An 18,301-nucleotide genomic window follows, 5' to 3' on the forward strand; every position below is an offset into this window, starting at 1 on the left:
CTGTTCTTTACTTATGAAGGGACTGTTCTTTACTTGTCAGGGGAGGAGGGTGGCTGGTTGATTTTTATTTTATTTATTTATTGTATTTTGATCCCCCCTATGTTAATCACTTATTGATGCTGTTTTTCTATGAATAAGTCAGTAAGTAATTTATTCCATTGAAATATCATTGATGTATTATAGAAAAGTGATTTATCTTTTTATAAATGACAAAAGGCACATCTGCCTCATTTTTGCTGTGGTATTGTGGTACTACTCAGAACCATGATACTTTCACTGGTATCGTACTGTGGGTCCCAATTTTGGTACCGTGACAACACTAGTACCTGACTACTGTACCCGACTACTGTACCTGACTACTGTACCCAGACCTGACTACTGTACCCGACTACTGTACCCAGACCTGACTACTGTTCCCAGACCTGACTACTGTACCCGACTACTGTACCCGACTACTGTACCTGACTACTGTACCCAGACCTGACTACTGTTCCCAGACCTGACTACTGTTCCCAGACCTGATGACTGTTCCCGACTACTGTACCCGACTACTATACCTGACTACTGTACCCAGACCTGACTACTGTTCCCAGACCTGACTACTGTACCCAGACCTGACTACTGTTCCCACACCTGACTACTGTTCCCGACTACTGTACCCGACTACTGTACCTGACTACTGTTCCCGACTACTGTACCCGACTACTGCACCTGACTATTGGACCTAGCTACAGTACCCAGAACTGACTACTGTTCCCGACTACTGTACCCAGCTACTTTACCTAACTACTGTACCTGGCTACCTGACTACTGTACCCGACTACTGTACCCAGCCTTACCCGACTACTATACCTGACTACTGTACCTATCAGTGCAGGTGTGTGTGTGTGTGTGTGTGTGTGTGTTTGTGGTCTTTGACTGGACACCAGTGTATTAAAAAGTGTAAATAAAGTTTACAGAGACGATGACGTCATGAACTGATCCTGTTGATGTTTTTGACCTCTGCATTTTTTCCTGAGTCACAGTTGTTGTTTAGACAAACACCTGACTTAAGCTGAGTGACACAGAGCACACCTGTGTCCTCTGAAGACACCTGTGTCCTCTGAAGACACCTGTGTCCCCTGAAGACACCTGTGTCCTGTCTCCACTGAAGACACCTGTGTCCACTAGAGACACCTGTGTCCCCTGACGACACCTGTGTCCCCTGCCGACACCTGTGTCCTGTGTCCCCTGAAAACACCTGTGTCCTCTGAAGACACCTGTGTCCCCTGAAGACACCTGTGTCCTCTGAATACGTTGTGTCGTACAAAGTGAAAGATGCAAAATGATCGAACCTGAAACAGGTCGAAACCTTGCGACTCCGTCAGGTCATACGGTCGGATGATCCCATCCTCCCTGATCAGACGCACCGGCCTCAGTTTGGTCACTTCCTCCGTTGACTCCGCCACTCTGACATCACAGACACAAACACAGTTTACAGCTGACCTTTGCCTGTGAACGATTTATTCACCAGAAATTGTTGTGAACCTGACCATCACATGTATTTACAGAAATATTAATGACATCATCTAGCTGAAACAGGAAGACCCCAGTTGATTGGCTCGTCAGGATTCAGGTGGAGACGTTTTATTACAGGCTGATAATACAAGTGTGTTTCTGGGGAGCGAACCTGTGAAAGGTTCATGTTCAGTGCACACGATGCTGTTAGAGTCGTCTGTCAGGTGGGATTCTCACCTTTCATGACCTCTACAGTGACAGCATGAAACAGCAACGTTTAACAGGTTATCATGAACTGACTGATGTCACATGACAGATGGAGGAGGATGAAGATCACTGAGGCAGCTGGGAAGTGTTACAGGAACAGAAGCAGGTTGTCGAAGCGACGACACGTTTACTAAAATATTGATGTTAAAATGTTTTTGTTTTGTTTCAGATCATTAAACGATCACGTTTGATTGGTCAGCGATGACGTCATAGCTGTAAAATTATAATATACAAAGACATTAATATTTAACCACAGAAACTGTGAAACTTAATGTATCAGTGTTAATTGTAAACACAGATATTATAAAATATATATGTCATTAAAGTGTTTAGTAATATTTATAAATCAGTTGTTGTTATTTATGTTTATTTATTGTTTTATGATGTTTGTGTTGTGTGATTTTAGTTGTGATGAATACTGCGGCGAAGAAAACTGATGCCCAGGACAGTAAAGACTTTTTGATCTGATCTAATCTGATCTGATCTGGGCCCTATTTCAGAAAGCAGGATTAGTGAAAACTCTGACTATGTTGAGCCTGAGATGAAACTCTGAGTTTTCCATTTCAGAAAGCCAGCTCAGCGAAACCCTGGGTCAGTTACTATGGCAACTTACTCTGTGAAGCAAACCTGCTGGCTAGTGGGTTTTATGCATTGCCCTTTGATTCTTCGGCAGGGGCAGTTTTCTGTATAACATAGGGTGACCAGACGTCCCGAAAAATTTGGGACAGTCCCGAAATCCAAGCAGTTGTCCCGAATCCCGAATCCTGCCCTAATTGTCCCGAACATTACACCAGAGCAGAGTCTGGAGTAGTTATTGCCTGATAAAACACTAAAAATTGATCATGGTGGTTGAGTCGTCCTGCAGCTCCCGCCGGCTGCACATACTCAGAGTTGATTGAACTTATGCTGATCAGTTGTTCTGGAACTGAAACCTCAGAGTCTCTCAGCTCAGGCTCAGTTAACCTGGGGTCCGTTTCAGAAAGGAGGTTCAACAAACTCTGAGCCTAACCCTGAACTCTGATTTGAGTAACTCTGAGATGGGAAACTCTGGGTTACGGGTTTCAGAACAGGTGATTTCAATCAGTTCAATCAACACAGAGTTTGTTCACTCTGAGTTAAGCACGTGCACCACAACTTTAAAAAGCCGTCATCAATGGAGCCCCGATACCACGATTCACCATGGCGACAACCGACAAAAAAAGGTCTGCATTTTTTACTCCTCTGGAGTTGGATATTTTAATGCACTCATACAGCGAATTTGAAGCTGTTTTCAGGAAGAAGAGGAACACGGCTGCAGCAGCGAAGGAACGGGAGTCAGCGTGGGAGAAAATTACTGCTCGAGTCAATGCGTAAGTTTAAATTTATTTTATACATTTATGCAATCACAATAATATTAGGCTACAGATGCAAACAGGTGGAATGGTGTTAAAGCTAAAATTTAGTTCACTTAGATGCAATCCCACCGGTGAAAAAAGAACGTGGAAGCAGCTCAAGATTAAATATAAAAACATCATTCAAACAGATAAGACTTCAGCATAATAGTCGGGGTGCCTCTTTTTTATCATGTTTACCAGTAAATGTCATTCAGCGGCTGTTTCAGTGTGCATTATCCCCATGACATAAATATATCACAAAATATGTCACAGTATAGTAGGGCATAAAAATATCATTAAAAAAATCCCATTATATAGTGTGGCAAAAAAATATATATATAAAAAAGTCAAAGTAGGCTACAGATTAGCATAAAAATATCATAGTATAATAGGCCATAAAAGCATCATAAAAAATGTAATTGAATGTTATGGCATAAAATAAATTAAAAAAAAAAGGCCTAAAAATACCAAAAAACAAAAAAAATAGATAGTATGGCCTAAAAATATAAAATGCCATGGTCAAAAAAAGCAGATTTAGAACTAGAACACAGTTTTACCTTAAGGACAGATGATCAAACTCGCTGAAACCCGCGCGACACTAAACAAATGAATGAATGAATGAATGAATCACACTGTGTGTGTGTGGCGTAAGAGGGAGGAGACAGCTAGAAACTCGAGGTTCATTGAAGAAAACCTGCTCCCGACCAGGTTAGGTTCACAGAGTCAGTTGCCATAGTAACTGACACCGAGCTTCAGTTACCTTTCTTTCTGAAACGGGCTGGAGTTACTCCACTTTCTCTGGTTTAAGTTACCTCCCTTTCTGAAATGGAAAACCCAGAGTTTCCCTCGTTTCAGGGTTAACAGACTCAGAGTTTTCACTAAACCTGCTTTGTGAAACGTACCCCAAAGGGGTATTCCAGGTAGGAGGTTCAACAAACTCTGAGTCTAACCCTGAACTCTGAGTTGATTTACCCTGAGATGGGAAACTCTGAGTTACCGGTTCCAGAACAGCTGATCTGAGTTAGTTCAGTCAACTCTGAGTATGTTCACTCTGAGTTAAGCCGACAATAAAAAGCCATCATCAATGGGGCTCCGACTCCACGATTCACCATGGCAACAGGTAAATAAAAGACAGCGCCTCCATTTTAGTCCAGTGGATGTAGAGATATTAATGCATGTGTAGCAGACAGTGCACGTTTATCTTTAAAAGAAGAGCCTGAGTCAGAGCGAGGAAAGTGTCAATAAGTTAACCATAAAGTTAATAAAAAAGTTTACTCATCATTTATCAGACTTACATTTCCTTGATGAAGATAAAGTGGTGGAATCTGACTGTGTATCAGGCTGTAGATACATTACATTATATTAATAATATATTTGTTCAGATTTGATCTGATGGGGAAAAACACAGGAGGCAGCAACTGAAAAATAGGAAGATTTAAAACATACAGGCTAGGCTATAAAGACATAAAGACATGACTGTAAACTCACAGTCTGACCCAGTAATAATATGTTTGGTGATTTGCACTTGAAAAGACGTTGAGGTTAAAATACAGAAGATTTTAAAATGCTGCACATCTATTTGTATCTTGACTCAACAGCATTCAGTGACTTTATTTCAGCTACAAATGTAATAGATTTAAAGACAGTGAAATGCTGCACCATTGCTCACTCAGAAATATGAACATATAATCCCCAATATTAGGCTATAGGAATTATGTTCCATCAGTGCGACCAGTGACATCAGTGACAGAGATCATTAGTCATTGATACTACGTGTCTAAAGCTTCATACTGATTTTTAAAATGTAAATAATTAGACCTACACATTATGTGCAATAAACATTTGGGAGCTGCTCTAACAGACTGACAGTCTGATCCTTGTGCACAGTGTTATAAAAATAATAAATATAAAAAGGACAGAGGTTTGATTCTGAGCTGAGGGTGAATTCTCGCTGTGTAATATTTGAATGTAAAGACAAAAGCTGATGTCCAAAGAAATGACTGATGTGCATAAATTCAGTAACTTAAGACAGTCCTGAGTAACAAACTAATATCCAGCAGGATTTAGACTGTGACAGACGGTAAATCTCCGCTAATGAATGCGCTTCGATACAAGCTTTGACACGGACTGAATGAATGAGGAAATGAAACAGCGTGTAAGAGGGAGGAGACAGAGAAACACTCAGGGTTTATTGAAGAAAACCTGTCAGCGAGCAGGTTCTGTTCACAGAGTCTGTTACCATGGTGACTGACTCAGGGTTTGATTTACCTCTCTTTCTGGAACTGAAAACCCAGAGTTTCCCTCATTTCAGGGTTAACTTACTCAGAGTTTTCACTAAACGCGCTTTCTGGAATACCCCTCAGGACATCAGGATTAGGTTCAGAGTTTGTTCAGCCTTTTCACATTTCAACTTTCACATATTAACTTTTATTTATACTGTGTTTATTTACCTGTGTGTAACTGTGTTTATTTACCTGTATGTTTTATGTTTTTCAGATGTACTTATTAAATTTTCGCAGTTACATTAACGAGTTCCTTCTCAGAGGTGTTTGTGTTTTGTATTATTTACAAATATCATTAAACATGTTTTTTTCTCTGTGATTCAAATCTTTGAGTTCCCAAACAAACAAGCAGTCAAACAGACTGCAGCTGTTAGTGTTTCTCTGAGTTATCGTGTTAAACAGCAAGTTACCAAATTCAGGCAGAGTCATGTGACCATTCAGTCAGCCAATCCCTGAGGAGAGAGCAAGATCCCTGTGGACCGGCACAGAGCAAGGATTTCTGGGTAACTGACTCCACCTCCAAATCTTAGCAACACCAATGCATCTGAGCATCTGTGTACGAATGTTTGATGGAGGCGGAATTTGATGGAGGCAGGGTCAGCGTGTCAGTATCGACGCCTCCAGCTGCTCATCTCGGTTTCAGTTCAAGAGTCTTCAGACGAAGGACGTGAGTGGACTGTAAACTTTGTCTGTTAGGATTTAACCCGAGTGTCAGGTGACTCTCCTCAGGGGCCTGGCCTCTTGACTCACGATGCTGCAGCAAGCTGAAGGGGCGGGGCTTATAGAGGGGCGGGGCTACAAGCAGTTTCGGAGTGATGAAAGATATGAACATGAATCATGATGGATTAGGTTATTTTTTTTGACACGATGCAGTGACTTACCGTCCGTCTGCTGCAGGATGACAACAACATGCACAAACACACAATGCGTGCACATTAAAGCTCGTCTCCTTCAGGTCGCTCATTTCCTCTGAGGTTAACGAGGCACTACTGCGGCGGTCCTGACATTCTGCGGTTCTCTGACAGAACCAACAGACTGAACATGAGCGCTGACGAAGGAGATCAGCTTTAACATGTTTCATGAGAAATACTCACACACCAAAACCACGAGAAAAGAAAGAACAAAACTCCGACGACACCAGACAGAAAAAACAGAACGTGAAAATTAGTGAGCAGAGAAGAAGAACGAGGAGACAGCAGACATGTTGTGACGCACACAGACAGACAGACAGACAACACAGAACATCTTTAACAGCAAAGGAACGACCTCAGAAAGCTTGACAGGAGGTCAGGTGACCTGCGCCGTACCTCTGGATGCCCTGGAAGGTGCTGCTGGCCATGTCCACGATGCCGCCTGTTGGCCTCGCCACCACGCCCACCAAACCTTTCCCGATGCCCTTAAAGAACCCTGCCGCTCCCTCCTTCTTTGCCCCTGCAGACACAAACATCACGTGTGACGTTCCGCTGCAAGTCTGAACTGTAAAAACTCAAACGGCAGAGTTGGATTAAAAACTGAGAAGAAATATAAAGCAATCGTTTACTGTGATTTTTACGCTGATCAAAGTTCAATAGAACACATAATTTAAACTTCCTGTTGTTGTTATAATCTGTCCTCTAACGACACCTTTGATCCACGATGTCGTATTTCCCAGCTTCTTCACCTCTGCTGACATTTTTATTTTTTATTTATCTTCATTACACCTGCATTTTATGCAGTTTTATATACGACCAAAAAAAACAAATACATAAATAACTGTAAAAAAAAAAAAAAAAAAAAAATCTGTTTAATAACAAAAGGAAACGAGCAAAAGATGAAACATCAAACCAGCGTCTGATCACCAGTCTCATCACTGCATTCAAAGACATTAATTATTAAAACTACCTGACGATCTGTGAACTCTCTCTGCTCCACAGATACACTGACCTCACCTGAAGGTAACCATGACAATGTGAAGCACCCAATGATGTCATAAAAACCCAATGATGTCATAAAACCCAATGATGTCATAGCCCGACCAATAACACGATGAAATGTCCTGAATGAAACTGTAACAACATTTTTACTGATAATTTAATGTCTCATTACAACTTGTGATGACTATGAGTTCAAGTTAAATAGGCCACGTCCACTTCCATATGGCCCTTTAGATTTCGGTTAAAACTTTGCTCCGGAGCACGCACACCACATCTGGTGAAATTCTGACCGCTGGTTTTTAAGGAACAGATTTTTGGCACCCCCTGTAGGTCTGCATCTTCACAGTCTCGTTCTGAAAATATAACCAACGTTTATGATGATTAAAAAATTTGTTAATGAGTTTGGCCATTTTAGTGCTAAGCCCTGCCCTTTGTGAGTTTTTATTGGCTGACGGCGGCCATGTTTTTTCCACCAGTTTTGCTCAGTTATAACAGGGAGTTGAATTTTTAGAGAAAATCTGAACTCTGTCTTTTTTACATGATGACATCACAGATGGTTTAGACCCAGCTGAGAGAAGGTTATGACATCATCGGGTCTAGTTACACCATCGATCGAGTTACGTTCACGAATGTGTGCGCAGGAATGATGACATAATCAGTATTACGAGTTATACGGCAGAAGAAAAGGAGGAAGCCTTACCCTCCACAGGTTTGGTGACGATGCCTGTGACTCCGCCCATGACTCCCTGCAGAGACACAGAGTGTTACTGACCTGAGATCAGCTGTTCAGGTGTGTTCAGGTGTTCAGACAGGTGAGTGCAAGCTGACCTTCAACAGCCCTTTCCCTCCTTTAGCCAGACTCTCTCCAAAGTCTTTGGGTGGTCGGTTCATCTCCTCCCGTCGTTTCTGTTGGTACTCTTTATCCATGGTGATGGCAGCCAGACCTTTACCCACTGAGCCCGTGATCCTGGACACCATACCTGCAGCGCCACCTGCAGGAGGACAGGAGGACAACACAGTCCCATTGGTCCGTCTCACTCCTGTAACTCCGTCACGGTTACACTTTCATTTCCTCCTTTTATTCCAACGCTCTTCTTCTTCATCACCACCACATACATTACAGTGCACCTCCACATCTGACAGCTGGCTGTGTTAGCAGCTGATGTCTCTGCAGCAGAGACGTCTTTTTAACTCCACACCTCAAACCTGTAGTCTTCAACTGACACCAAGGACATTTATAAGACATCTCACAGCTCCCTCTGGAGACACACTGAATAAAAAAAAATAATCTTCATCAGTATTTGCTGTGTTTGAATATCCCCTCCATCACCTCACACACCGACTGACGGAGCTGTGAACCAGTGATTCTGTGTTCTGCTACAGAAAATGTTTGTGTTGATGGAGTGTGGCAGCTCTGAGCTCACTTCCTGTGTGATGGCGTGAAGTTGTGAAAATATTCTAAATAAAACACATGTCTGGTATTGATTATTTTAGATGGCTAAAAACGAAGCAGGTGCGTCAGTGTTTGTTCTGTATCATCTTATTTTACTGATGATGACACAAATGTTTTTAACTGAAAATAAAATCTGAGATTCAGGTGCAAATATTTAGGTAAGCCAGAGTGACCAATCAATGACAGACAAACTTGACATATGATCATATTCAGTTCATTATTATGTGAATCACAGACAGCGTCTCACTGAATGTTGTCATGTGACTGAACAAACAGAAAGTAAAGAGATTTTCTTACCGACAGTGTGACCCAGCAGGCTGCGGACTCCGATCACAAAACCTTCAGCAAACTCCTCGGGACCCTGAACAGCTCCCTGATGAACACACAGCAGTGCAAGGGTTAAAACCAGGCTGCATACGTCCCGTTCATCATCGACACAGCACCCTGCCAATGAGGGCCCCAGCAGGAAACTGTTTCAAAGTAAACTGTGGTACGAACCGTCGTTTCTGAGACAATGATCGGGACATCAATCAATCAATCAATCAATTAATTTTATTTATAAAGCCCAATATCACAAATCACAATTTGCCTCACAGGGCTTTACAGCATATGACATCCCTCTGTCCTTAGGACCCTCACAGCTGATCAGGAAAAACTCCCCAAAAAAACCCTTTAACAGGAATAAAACGGTAGAAAGCTCAGGAACATTTAATATCATTATAAACCTGCTGCCGACACAAAGCAGATGATTTATAAACATGTTAAACACCTAGTTTTCATTTTAGAGTTTGAATTCAATTATTCATCAGTCAGTTTGATTTTTAGCTGACATCATAGTTAGATAAGAGGAAACAGGCTCAGTTGTACTTGACGATGACGTCATATGAAGCTTCCTCACGTCTGTTTCACATCAAACTAAAATGTTTTTACCGACAACGTTCAAAAGAGTTTTTACTTGAGAAAGTAAAGAGTTTACTTGAACTTCTGATTGTGGACGGTTGAGATGTCGATGATCAATCACCACAGTAGAGGATAACGTAACATTAACTTTTCTCACTTATCACGGACAGTGTGTGTGCGTGTGTGTGTGTCTGTGTGCGTGTGTGTGTCTGTGTGCATGTGTGTGTCTGTGTGTGTTACCTGGAAAGGTTCGTAGAAGAAGGCCTCGACTCCCTCAGACAGACCTCGGATCAGTCCAAATGGGTTTCCCAGGACGTCCAGACCCAGAACCAGAACGTACATCTGCTTCAGGAACTGCAGGAACAAAATCACAGCCTCAGTCTGTGCCTTCATCACACATTCATCACACTTTCATCACACATACATCACACATTCATTACACGTTCATCAGACATTCATCACACATTCATCACACATAAGGACGTGGTAGTTAGGGGTTTGGTTCCAAATCCAACCAAGGGGAGGAAATGGAAGCCAAGATCGGCAGTTCAGGAGGCAGAGACAGCTCTTAGACATGCAGAGATTGTAGGTAATGTTCAGTTTGGCCGGGGAGGCCTGGGGCTTGGCTCAGGCAAACCGGTATGGAATACAGCAGGTCTCAAAGATAAAAGAAAGCTGGTTGTGGAAAAGATAGTGGGTGCAAAGGTAGTGGCCCAGGCTAAGCAGGGACAGTGGTTGAATTGGGAAAGTGTAGAGAAGAGGAAGCTTAGTTGGAGGGACCTGTGGAGTATGGAGGAGAATCGTATTAGATTCCTGGTAGGGGCTACATACGATGTGTTACCAACCCCCCAGAACCTAAAACTGTGGGTAAATGAGGACCCATCATGCCCATTGTGTTCAGGTACTGCAACCTTAAAGCATATTTTGTCAGGCTGTAAAGTTAGCTTGTCACAAGGCCAATATACATGGCAACATAATCAGGTGTTGAAATGTTTAGCTGCAGGCATCGAAGGGGAACAAAGACAGGTAAATTCAGAAGGTTTTAAGAATAGGAGTTTGGCAATTCAGTTTGTCTGTGAGGGAGAGAAATACAGAAGGGATAAGTTAGTAAGGAGGCAAGGGTGTGGCCGCCTAGAAGGTGCTTGTGATTGGGAAATGTAAGTAGATTTAGGGGGAAAGCTTGTTGTTCCCCAGGAAATAGTTTGTACCAGGCAGAGGCCTGACATAGTGTTGTGGTCAGTGAGTCAACGGATAGTTTATTTCATTGAGCTGACAGTTCCTTGGCAAGACTCAGTGGAAGAAGCCTATGAAAGAAAAAAGCTTAGATATGCAGACTTAGGAGCAGAAGCTGAGCAGCGAGGATGGAAGACTAGGTTTTGTCCAGTGGAAGTGGGGTGTAGGGGATTCATAGCAAGACCAGCTGTCTCGCTCCTGGGGGAACTCGGAGTGCGGGGACAGAGTTTGAGGAAGACAGAGAAGGAAATGTCAGATGAAGCAGCTAGATGTAGCCAATGGATCTGGAAGCGTAGAAATAATGTTAGTTGGGGGCCAGCAGGGGGAACTACTAAACAGGGCACATAACTCCTTGAGATCAGGTGGAGAGATCAACTTCCTCTCAGGAGGAAATCCAGGAAGAGGAAGGTTATTTAAGTGTGGGAGTGGCCTATTTGAATCCATTTTGTTTGAGACCATGTTGCAAGGTGAGTGTGTTTGCTGATCCTGTGAGTTTATTTAGCTCCTTTAACTTTAGCTTATATTGTAGTTATGCTATGTAGCGTGTGAAATAGAGTATGGTGAATGTGCTAGGAAAGGTAGTATCAGCACTGCTTCTACCTAGAGCTCGCATGTACGGAGCCTGGGTTTGGTTGAAGGTGGCGGTGCTGTTTGGGCCGAGAAAGCCATGTGTAAGTAAGGTAAAGGAGGTTATTGGGTTGGTGTGGGGAGCAGTGAGACCTGGCATTAGGGGAGTGTCTCTGGGACGCCAGAGATCACTGTCTAGCCTCCTGGAGGTGTTGTGGGACCAACTAGATGAAACACTGGTAAAAGGAGGTTCCCACCTGATGACCCCAAAGACATGTTAGTTATCACTGCTCACTGGTCTCATCACATGTTCACCATACATTCATCACATGTTCATCAGACATACCTCACACATTCATCACACCTTCATCAGATGTTCATCACACCATCACACGTTCATCACACATTCATCACACCATAACACGTTCATCACACATTCAAACATTCATCGCACCTTCATTACACATTCATCACATGTTCATCACACCATCACACATCCATCACACCATAACACGTTCATCACACAATCAAACATTCATCGCACCTTCATTACACATTCATCACATGTTCATCACACATTCATCACACGTTCAGACATTCAACAGACTTTCATCACATATCCATCGCACTTTCATCACATTCATCAGACATTCAACAGACTTTCAGCACACGTTCATCAGACATTCATCAGACTTTAATCACACATTCATCACATGTTCATTGGACATTCAACGGACTTTCATCACAAGTTCAGACTGACGAAACACCTCCTGAAGACACCAAGAAGAATCATGGATTTAAGAGAAGTCTGACGGTGCTGTCGGACTTGACAAGTGAATGAATGAATGAATGAATGAAGCCTTGTTTAGACATGTTTTATTATTTAATTAAAGATCAGTTCTTGTCTTGAGCTGCGGTGGTAGTTGTATTAAAACTCTATGGGTCGCCCAGACGATTGGACTCTTTTCATCAGAACATATTAACGAAGGTTTTCAACGTCGGGTTGCAGGAGGCCAAACCTGCTGTCTTTTAAAAGGATTCATTAAAATCATCAGTTCATCAGGCACTCCTTCATTCTGTGATAAACACAGAGTCCATTAATGTCTGAGCTGATTCACTGAACAAACACAGAGTCGTTCTTCCTTTTTACAGCATCATAAAAAAATAACATATACTGAGAATTTAAACCCTGTGATACATCGTCCTCTCCCCTCGTACCAGGACACCCGTCCAGACTGTCCCTTATTGTCTCTGCACCACCGACAGAGCCTTCACACAACACCCCTCCATCTTAGGGAACAGGGCGAGGAGGGTGATGATGTCATCTCCCTCTACGCAGATGACATCATAATATTTTGTCTAAATAAAACTCCTCCCTGACAGCTCTCTGACTTTCTACTTTATAAATGTATCACTTTGTTTTCAGGACGTTTCAGACAGACAGTCTCTGATCGGCCTGGTGAATATAAACAGTTCAGGGTTCTGCTGTTCTAAAACACAATCTTGTCCAGGTGTCTGAATATTTGAGAACCTTTATGAGAACAAGACAATCGGGTCTTCTGAATGTGGGACAGCTCCCGTCAATCCTCCTCAAACTGAACTGAATTTACAGAGAAATAAGTGCAGATTATTTCCTATAGAAGTCAAACACATTCTCTGGACATGCTTATAAAATTAGTTTTCTTCCTGTTCTCGTCTCTGTACCCAGCAAGCAATAGTCGTGATTTAAACGTATTGGCTATATTTAGCTCCGATTTAGTCTAGCTACATGTAACCCAAATCTAGCCGATTTAATTTTGAAATTGATTAAATGTCATTTTCGCCATTGCAGATGGCGTGCCGTATGATATTCAATCACGTATGGAGAGTCAACAGTAATTAAAATATGTTTATCTCCATTTTTTGGACATGGTCTCTACATAGCCGTATAATTGATGACATATACACTTTGGCTATGGTTAGACGTCTACCAAATTTTCACTGACAGCCCAAATTCAGCTGTGATTTAGCCTAGACATCAGGTCTTCATGTAGACAGCTATTAGACATTTTTTAAAACAAAAAATGCTTGCTGGGTAATGTCTCTGGATCGACAGATGTTTTGTTAAAAATCTGTTCAAAGCAAATAAAAAACTGGAAGAGCACGAGTTAAAGAACCGACAATTACTGAAGAAACATACAAACTGCCTTTAGACAGAAAAAAAAAACACGGAAGAAAAATGGAGAAAAGGAAATTATAAAAGATTCAGAACAGAAACAACAAAACAAACCTGCAAAGAAATCCAAAAACCACATCCATGGTTTTTTTATTTCAAATGCAGAAACACGCTGAGACGACTGCTCATCCACATTAACCCATTCACAACCTAGTTGTGTTCCAAACAAACAAATGTATATTAATATATATATGTAGTGACAGAGGATTTCTATTCTATAGGCAGTCATAAATCATTTTAATAATAATAATAATTGACCTAATTTTTGGTTAGGATAATTGTTGATAAAATGTTGTTTTTCCTGTCCATTCTGACAGATGGAGTCCGAGCACAGAAAATGAACGGTTAGGAGTATGATGACAAATGATCTGATCAGATGTTTTTTCAACAAAAAATAAAGATTATTTTTGACGACTGATATCAGTGAACAAAGTGATGATTTAAAACACATCACATACATATTTTATATTGGTTTTGTCATCACAGCTCAGAATGTCCTAAATCTCTGACATAAACCTCCTGAGGTGAATGTTGTGTGCAGATACTCAGACAGTGGATGAATGGATGAGGGTGATGATGACATGATGACCTGGACGTTACCTGTTCAGTGTAGTGTCGGACCACTGCCCACATCAGCTTCTCTCTGCGGTAAAACTGGTACTTCACCTCAAAGAAGGCCAGTCTGACGGAAACATCACAGACAGGAAACAGACACTGAACACAACATCACTAAAGTAAAACAGAAATGTTTCCTCTTCCTGTCGCTGCTGAGTTCAAACTGAGATCTGATTTATCTCATGTTGCATTAAAGTGACAACAAAGCAGCACAAGCACAATACTGAGAGCAGGAAGAATTGTCTCACTTAAAGATGAGGTCGTCAACGTCCGTCAGCGTCGCTCCGATACTTTTCAGCAACAGGTTCAGAGACTGCATCGCCGCCGGCTCCTGAGCCGAGTCCTCGCCACCGGAGCCCAGAGACAGACTGAGATGGAGCTGAGATATAAAACATAAAAACTGAGATGGAGCTGAGATATAAAATATAAAAACATACACAGACTGAGATGGAGCTGAGATATAAAATATACAAACAGAGACAGACTGAGATGGAGCTGAGATATAAAATATAAAAACATACACAGACTGAGATGGAGCTGAGATATAAAATATAAAAACATACACAGACTGAGATGGAGCTGAGCTATAAAATATACAAACAGAGACAGACTGAGATGGAGCTGAGATATAAAATATAAAAACAGACAGACTGAGATGGAGCTGAGATATAAAATATAAAAAAAAAGAGACAGACTGAGATGGAGCTGAGATATGAAATATAAAAACAGAGACAGACTGAGATGGAGCTGAGATATAAAATATAAAAACATACACAGACTGAGATGGAGCTGAGCTATAAAATATAAAAACAGACAGACTGAGATGGAGCTGAGATATAAAATATAAAAACTGACAGACTGAGTTGGAGCTGAGATATAAAATATAAAAACTGACAGACTGAGATGGAGCTGAGATATAAAATATAAAAACTGACAGACTGAGATGGAGCTGAGATATAAAATATAAAAAGAGACAGACTGAGATGGAGCTGAGATATGAAATATAAAAACAGAGACAGACTGAGATGGAGCTGAGATATAAAATATATCAATAATCGATATAGGTAGTCACCTCAGTTCAGGGTTGAGTTCAGCGTTCGGAGTATAAACGAAAACTATGAAACTCCGACAGGTTGGACAGTGAGGGAACAGTTATAAGATTTACAGGAGAAGTGTGAACACTGAACGTCTTGTCACCTTGATGGGTGAGATGTGGAAATGTTCGAAGAAGCTGAGTCCTGACGTATCGGTGAGCGACGCCTCCATCAGCTCCGTCTGCAGCAGCTGCAGATCTCTCTCTAGCAGCTGAGACTGAAGCACAAACATGGCGGACATTAACCTTATGTGTGCAGAAGGGTTAGCAGAGTTAAACTTGCAGCATCGCCCTACCTTCTGTCTGTCGGCCTGAGGGTCAGTAGCAGGTGTGAACAAAGCCAAGATGGCTCCCAGGAAACCCTGATCAATCTTCACCGCCATCTCCTGAACCAGAGCCATGAAGTACCTGAAGTGCACACGAACACCGGCAATCAGTCACATGACACATACAGCATCATAACAGAGGTCATACTCAGGTCAAAAGGGGAGATCTGTCAGGACAAGAGGAAGGTCAGGAGCAGAGGAAGGTCAAGACGAGAGGAAGGTCAGGAGGAGAGGAAGGTCAGGAGCAGAGGAAGGTCAGGACGAGGGGAAAGTCAGGAGGACAGGAAGGTTGGGACGAGGGGAAGGTCAGGAGGAGAGGAAGGTCAGGACGAGGGGAATGACAGGAGCAGAGGTAGGTCAAGACCAGGGGAAGGTCAGGAGGGGAGGGAGGTCAGGAGGAGAGGAAGGTCAAGACGAGGGGAAGGTCAGGAGGGGAGGAAGGTCAAGACGAGGGTAAGGTCATGAGGAGAGGAAGGTCAACAGGGGTGGAAGGTCAGGAGGAGAGGAAGGTCAAGTCAAGGGGAAGGTCAGGACAAGAGGAAGGTCAGGAGGAGAGGAAGGTCAGGACGAGGGGAAGGTCAGGAGGAGAGGAAGGTCAGGACGAGGGGAAGGTCAGGAGGAGAGGAAGGTCAGAACTTGAGGCAGGTCAGGAGGAGAGGAAGGTCAGAAAGAGAGGAAGGACAGGAGGGAAGGATGGTCAGGAGGAGAGGAAGGTCAGGAGGGGAGGATGGTCAGGAGGAGAGGAAGGTCAGGACTCACTTGAACTGCATCACATTGCTGTGCTGGTTGAATCTGGTGATGATGGACACGTCGATAAACGGCTTTGGTTCTTTGGAGGCGAAAACTGAAGTTAGAGTGTCGGCTCATCACAACAGATCAAACATAAATATCTCATATAATTAAACATGTTCTGTGAACCCTGATGATGATGATGATGATGATCCGTCAGTTCATCTACTGTACGAATCATTAAATACTTTCATGTGTGTTGTAGCTGATATTCGTCACTTCCTGTTTGTTCCTCAACATTTATGGATGTAAATGTGAATCACTGAGTCAGAGTCTGTTAACACGGTGCTGATGATGTGTTCAGGGTCTGTGTTGTGTTAACACGGTGCTGATGATGTGTTCAGGGTCTGTGCCGTGTTAACAGGGTGCTGATGATGTGTTCAGGGTCTGTGTTGTGTTAACACGGTGCTTATGATGTGTTCAGGGTCTGTGTTGGGTTAACACGGTGCTGATGATGTGTTCAGGGTCTGTGCTGTGTTAACAGGGTGCTGATGATGTGTTCAGGGTCTGTGTTGTGTTAACACGGTGCTGATGATGTGTTCAGGGTCTGTGCCGTGTTAACAGGGTGCTGATGATGTGTTCAGGGTCTGTGTTGTGTTAACACGGTGCTTATGATGTGTTCAGGGTCTGTGTTGTGTTAACACGGTGCTGATGATGTGTTCAGGGTCTGTGCCGTGTTAACAGGGTGCTGATGATGTGTTCAGGGTCTGTGCTGTGTTAACAGGGTGCTGATGATGTGTTCAGGGTCTGTGTTGGGTTAACACGGTGCTGATGATATGTTCAGGGTCTGTGTTGTGTTAACACGGTGCTGATGATGTGTTCAGGGTCTGTGCCGTGTTAACAGGGTGCTGATGATGTGTTCAGGGTCTGTGCCGTGTTAACAGGGTGCTGATGATGTGTTCAGGGTCTGTGTTGTGTTAACACGGTGCTGATGATGTGTTCAGGGTCTGTGCCGTGTTAACAGGGTGCTGATGATGTGTTCAGGGTCTGTGCCGTGTTAACAGGGTGCTGATGATGTGTTCAGGGTCTGTGTCGTGTTAACACGGTGCTGATGATGTGTTCAGGGTCTGTGTCTGGTTAACACGGTGCTGATGATGTGTTCAGGGTCTGTGTCGGGTTAACACGGTGCTGATGATGTGTTCAGGGTCTGTGCCGTGTTAACGCGGTGCTGATGATGTGTTCAGGGTCTGTGTTGTGTTAACGGTGCTGATGATGTGTTCAGGATCTGTGCCGTGTTAACACGGTGCTGATGATGTGTTCAGGGTCTGTGTCGTGTTAACGGTGCTGATGATGTGTTCAGGGTCTGTGTTGGGTTAACACGGTGCTGATGATGTGTTCAGGGTCTGTGTTGTGTTAACAGGGTGCTGATGATGTGTTCAGGGTCTGTGCCGTGTTAACAGGGTGCTGATGATGTGTTCAGGGTCTGTGCCGTGTTAACAGGGTGCTGATGATGTGTTCAGGGTCTGTGTCGTGTTAACACGGTGCTAATGATGTGTTCAGGGTCTGTGTTGTGTTAACGGTGCTGATGATGTGTTCAGGGTATGTGCCGTGTTAACACGGTGCTGATGATGTGTTCAGGGTCTGTGTTGGGTTAACACAGTGCTGATGATGTGTTCAGGGTCTGTGCCGTGTTAACAGGGTGCTGATGATGTGTTCAGGGTCTGCGTCGTGTTAACAGGGTGCTGATGATGTGTTCAGGGTCTGTGTCGTGTTAACACGGTGCTGATGATGTGTTCAGGGTCTGTGTCTGGTTAACACGGTGCTGATGATGTGTTCAG

The 18,301-nt window shown here is 43.0% G+C and overlaps 1 protein-coding gene across 8 annotated transcripts in view; it reads right to left on the reverse strand.

Annotated features, from left to right (window-relative positions):
• vps13c (vacuolar protein sorting 13 homolog C) overlaps positions 1 to 18,301 on the reverse strand; it is a 126,343-nt gene that overhangs the window by 9,660 nt on the left and 98,382 nt on the right. For 5 of the 8 annotated variants that reach the window (XM_078172938.1, XM_078172930.1, XM_078172936.1 and 2 more), the window contains 11 exons: positions 16,494 to 16,578; positions 15,705 to 15,816; positions 15,513 to 15,626; positions 14,564 to 14,694; positions 14,301 to 14,382; positions 9,926 to 10,039; positions 9,083 to 9,158; positions 8,161 to 8,324; positions 8,033 to 8,078; positions 6,727 to 6,850; positions 1,335 to 1,449 (listed from right to left, as the gene is read on the reverse strand). In XM_078172938.1, the coding sequence (XP_078029064.1) occupies positions 1,335 to 1,449; positions 6,727 to 6,850; positions 8,033 to 8,078; positions 8,161 to 8,324; positions 9,083 to 9,158; positions 9,926 to 10,039; positions 14,301 to 14,382; positions 14,564 to 14,694; positions 15,513 to 15,626; positions 15,705 to 15,816; positions 16,494 to 16,578 (1,163 nt within the window). The remainder of the gene's footprint in view (positions 1 to 1,334; positions 1,450 to 6,726; positions 6,851 to 8,032; positions 8,079 to 8,160; positions 8,325 to 9,082; positions 9,159 to 9,925; positions 10,040 to 14,300; positions 14,383 to 14,563; positions 14,695 to 15,512; positions 15,627 to 15,704; positions 15,817 to 16,493; positions 16,579 to 18,301) is intronic. The other 3 variants (XM_078172939.1, XM_078172940.1, XM_078172942.1) reach the window with 1 other exon arrangement.

This window comes from Epinephelus lanceolatus, chromosome 2, assembly GCF_041903045.1.
Source record: "Epinephelus lanceolatus isolate andai-2023 chromosome 2, ASM4190304v1, whole genome shotgun sequence".
In the NCBI taxonomy this organism is placed as follows: Eukaryota; Metazoa; Chordata; class Actinopteri; order Perciformes; family Serranidae; genus Epinephelus; species Epinephelus lanceolatus.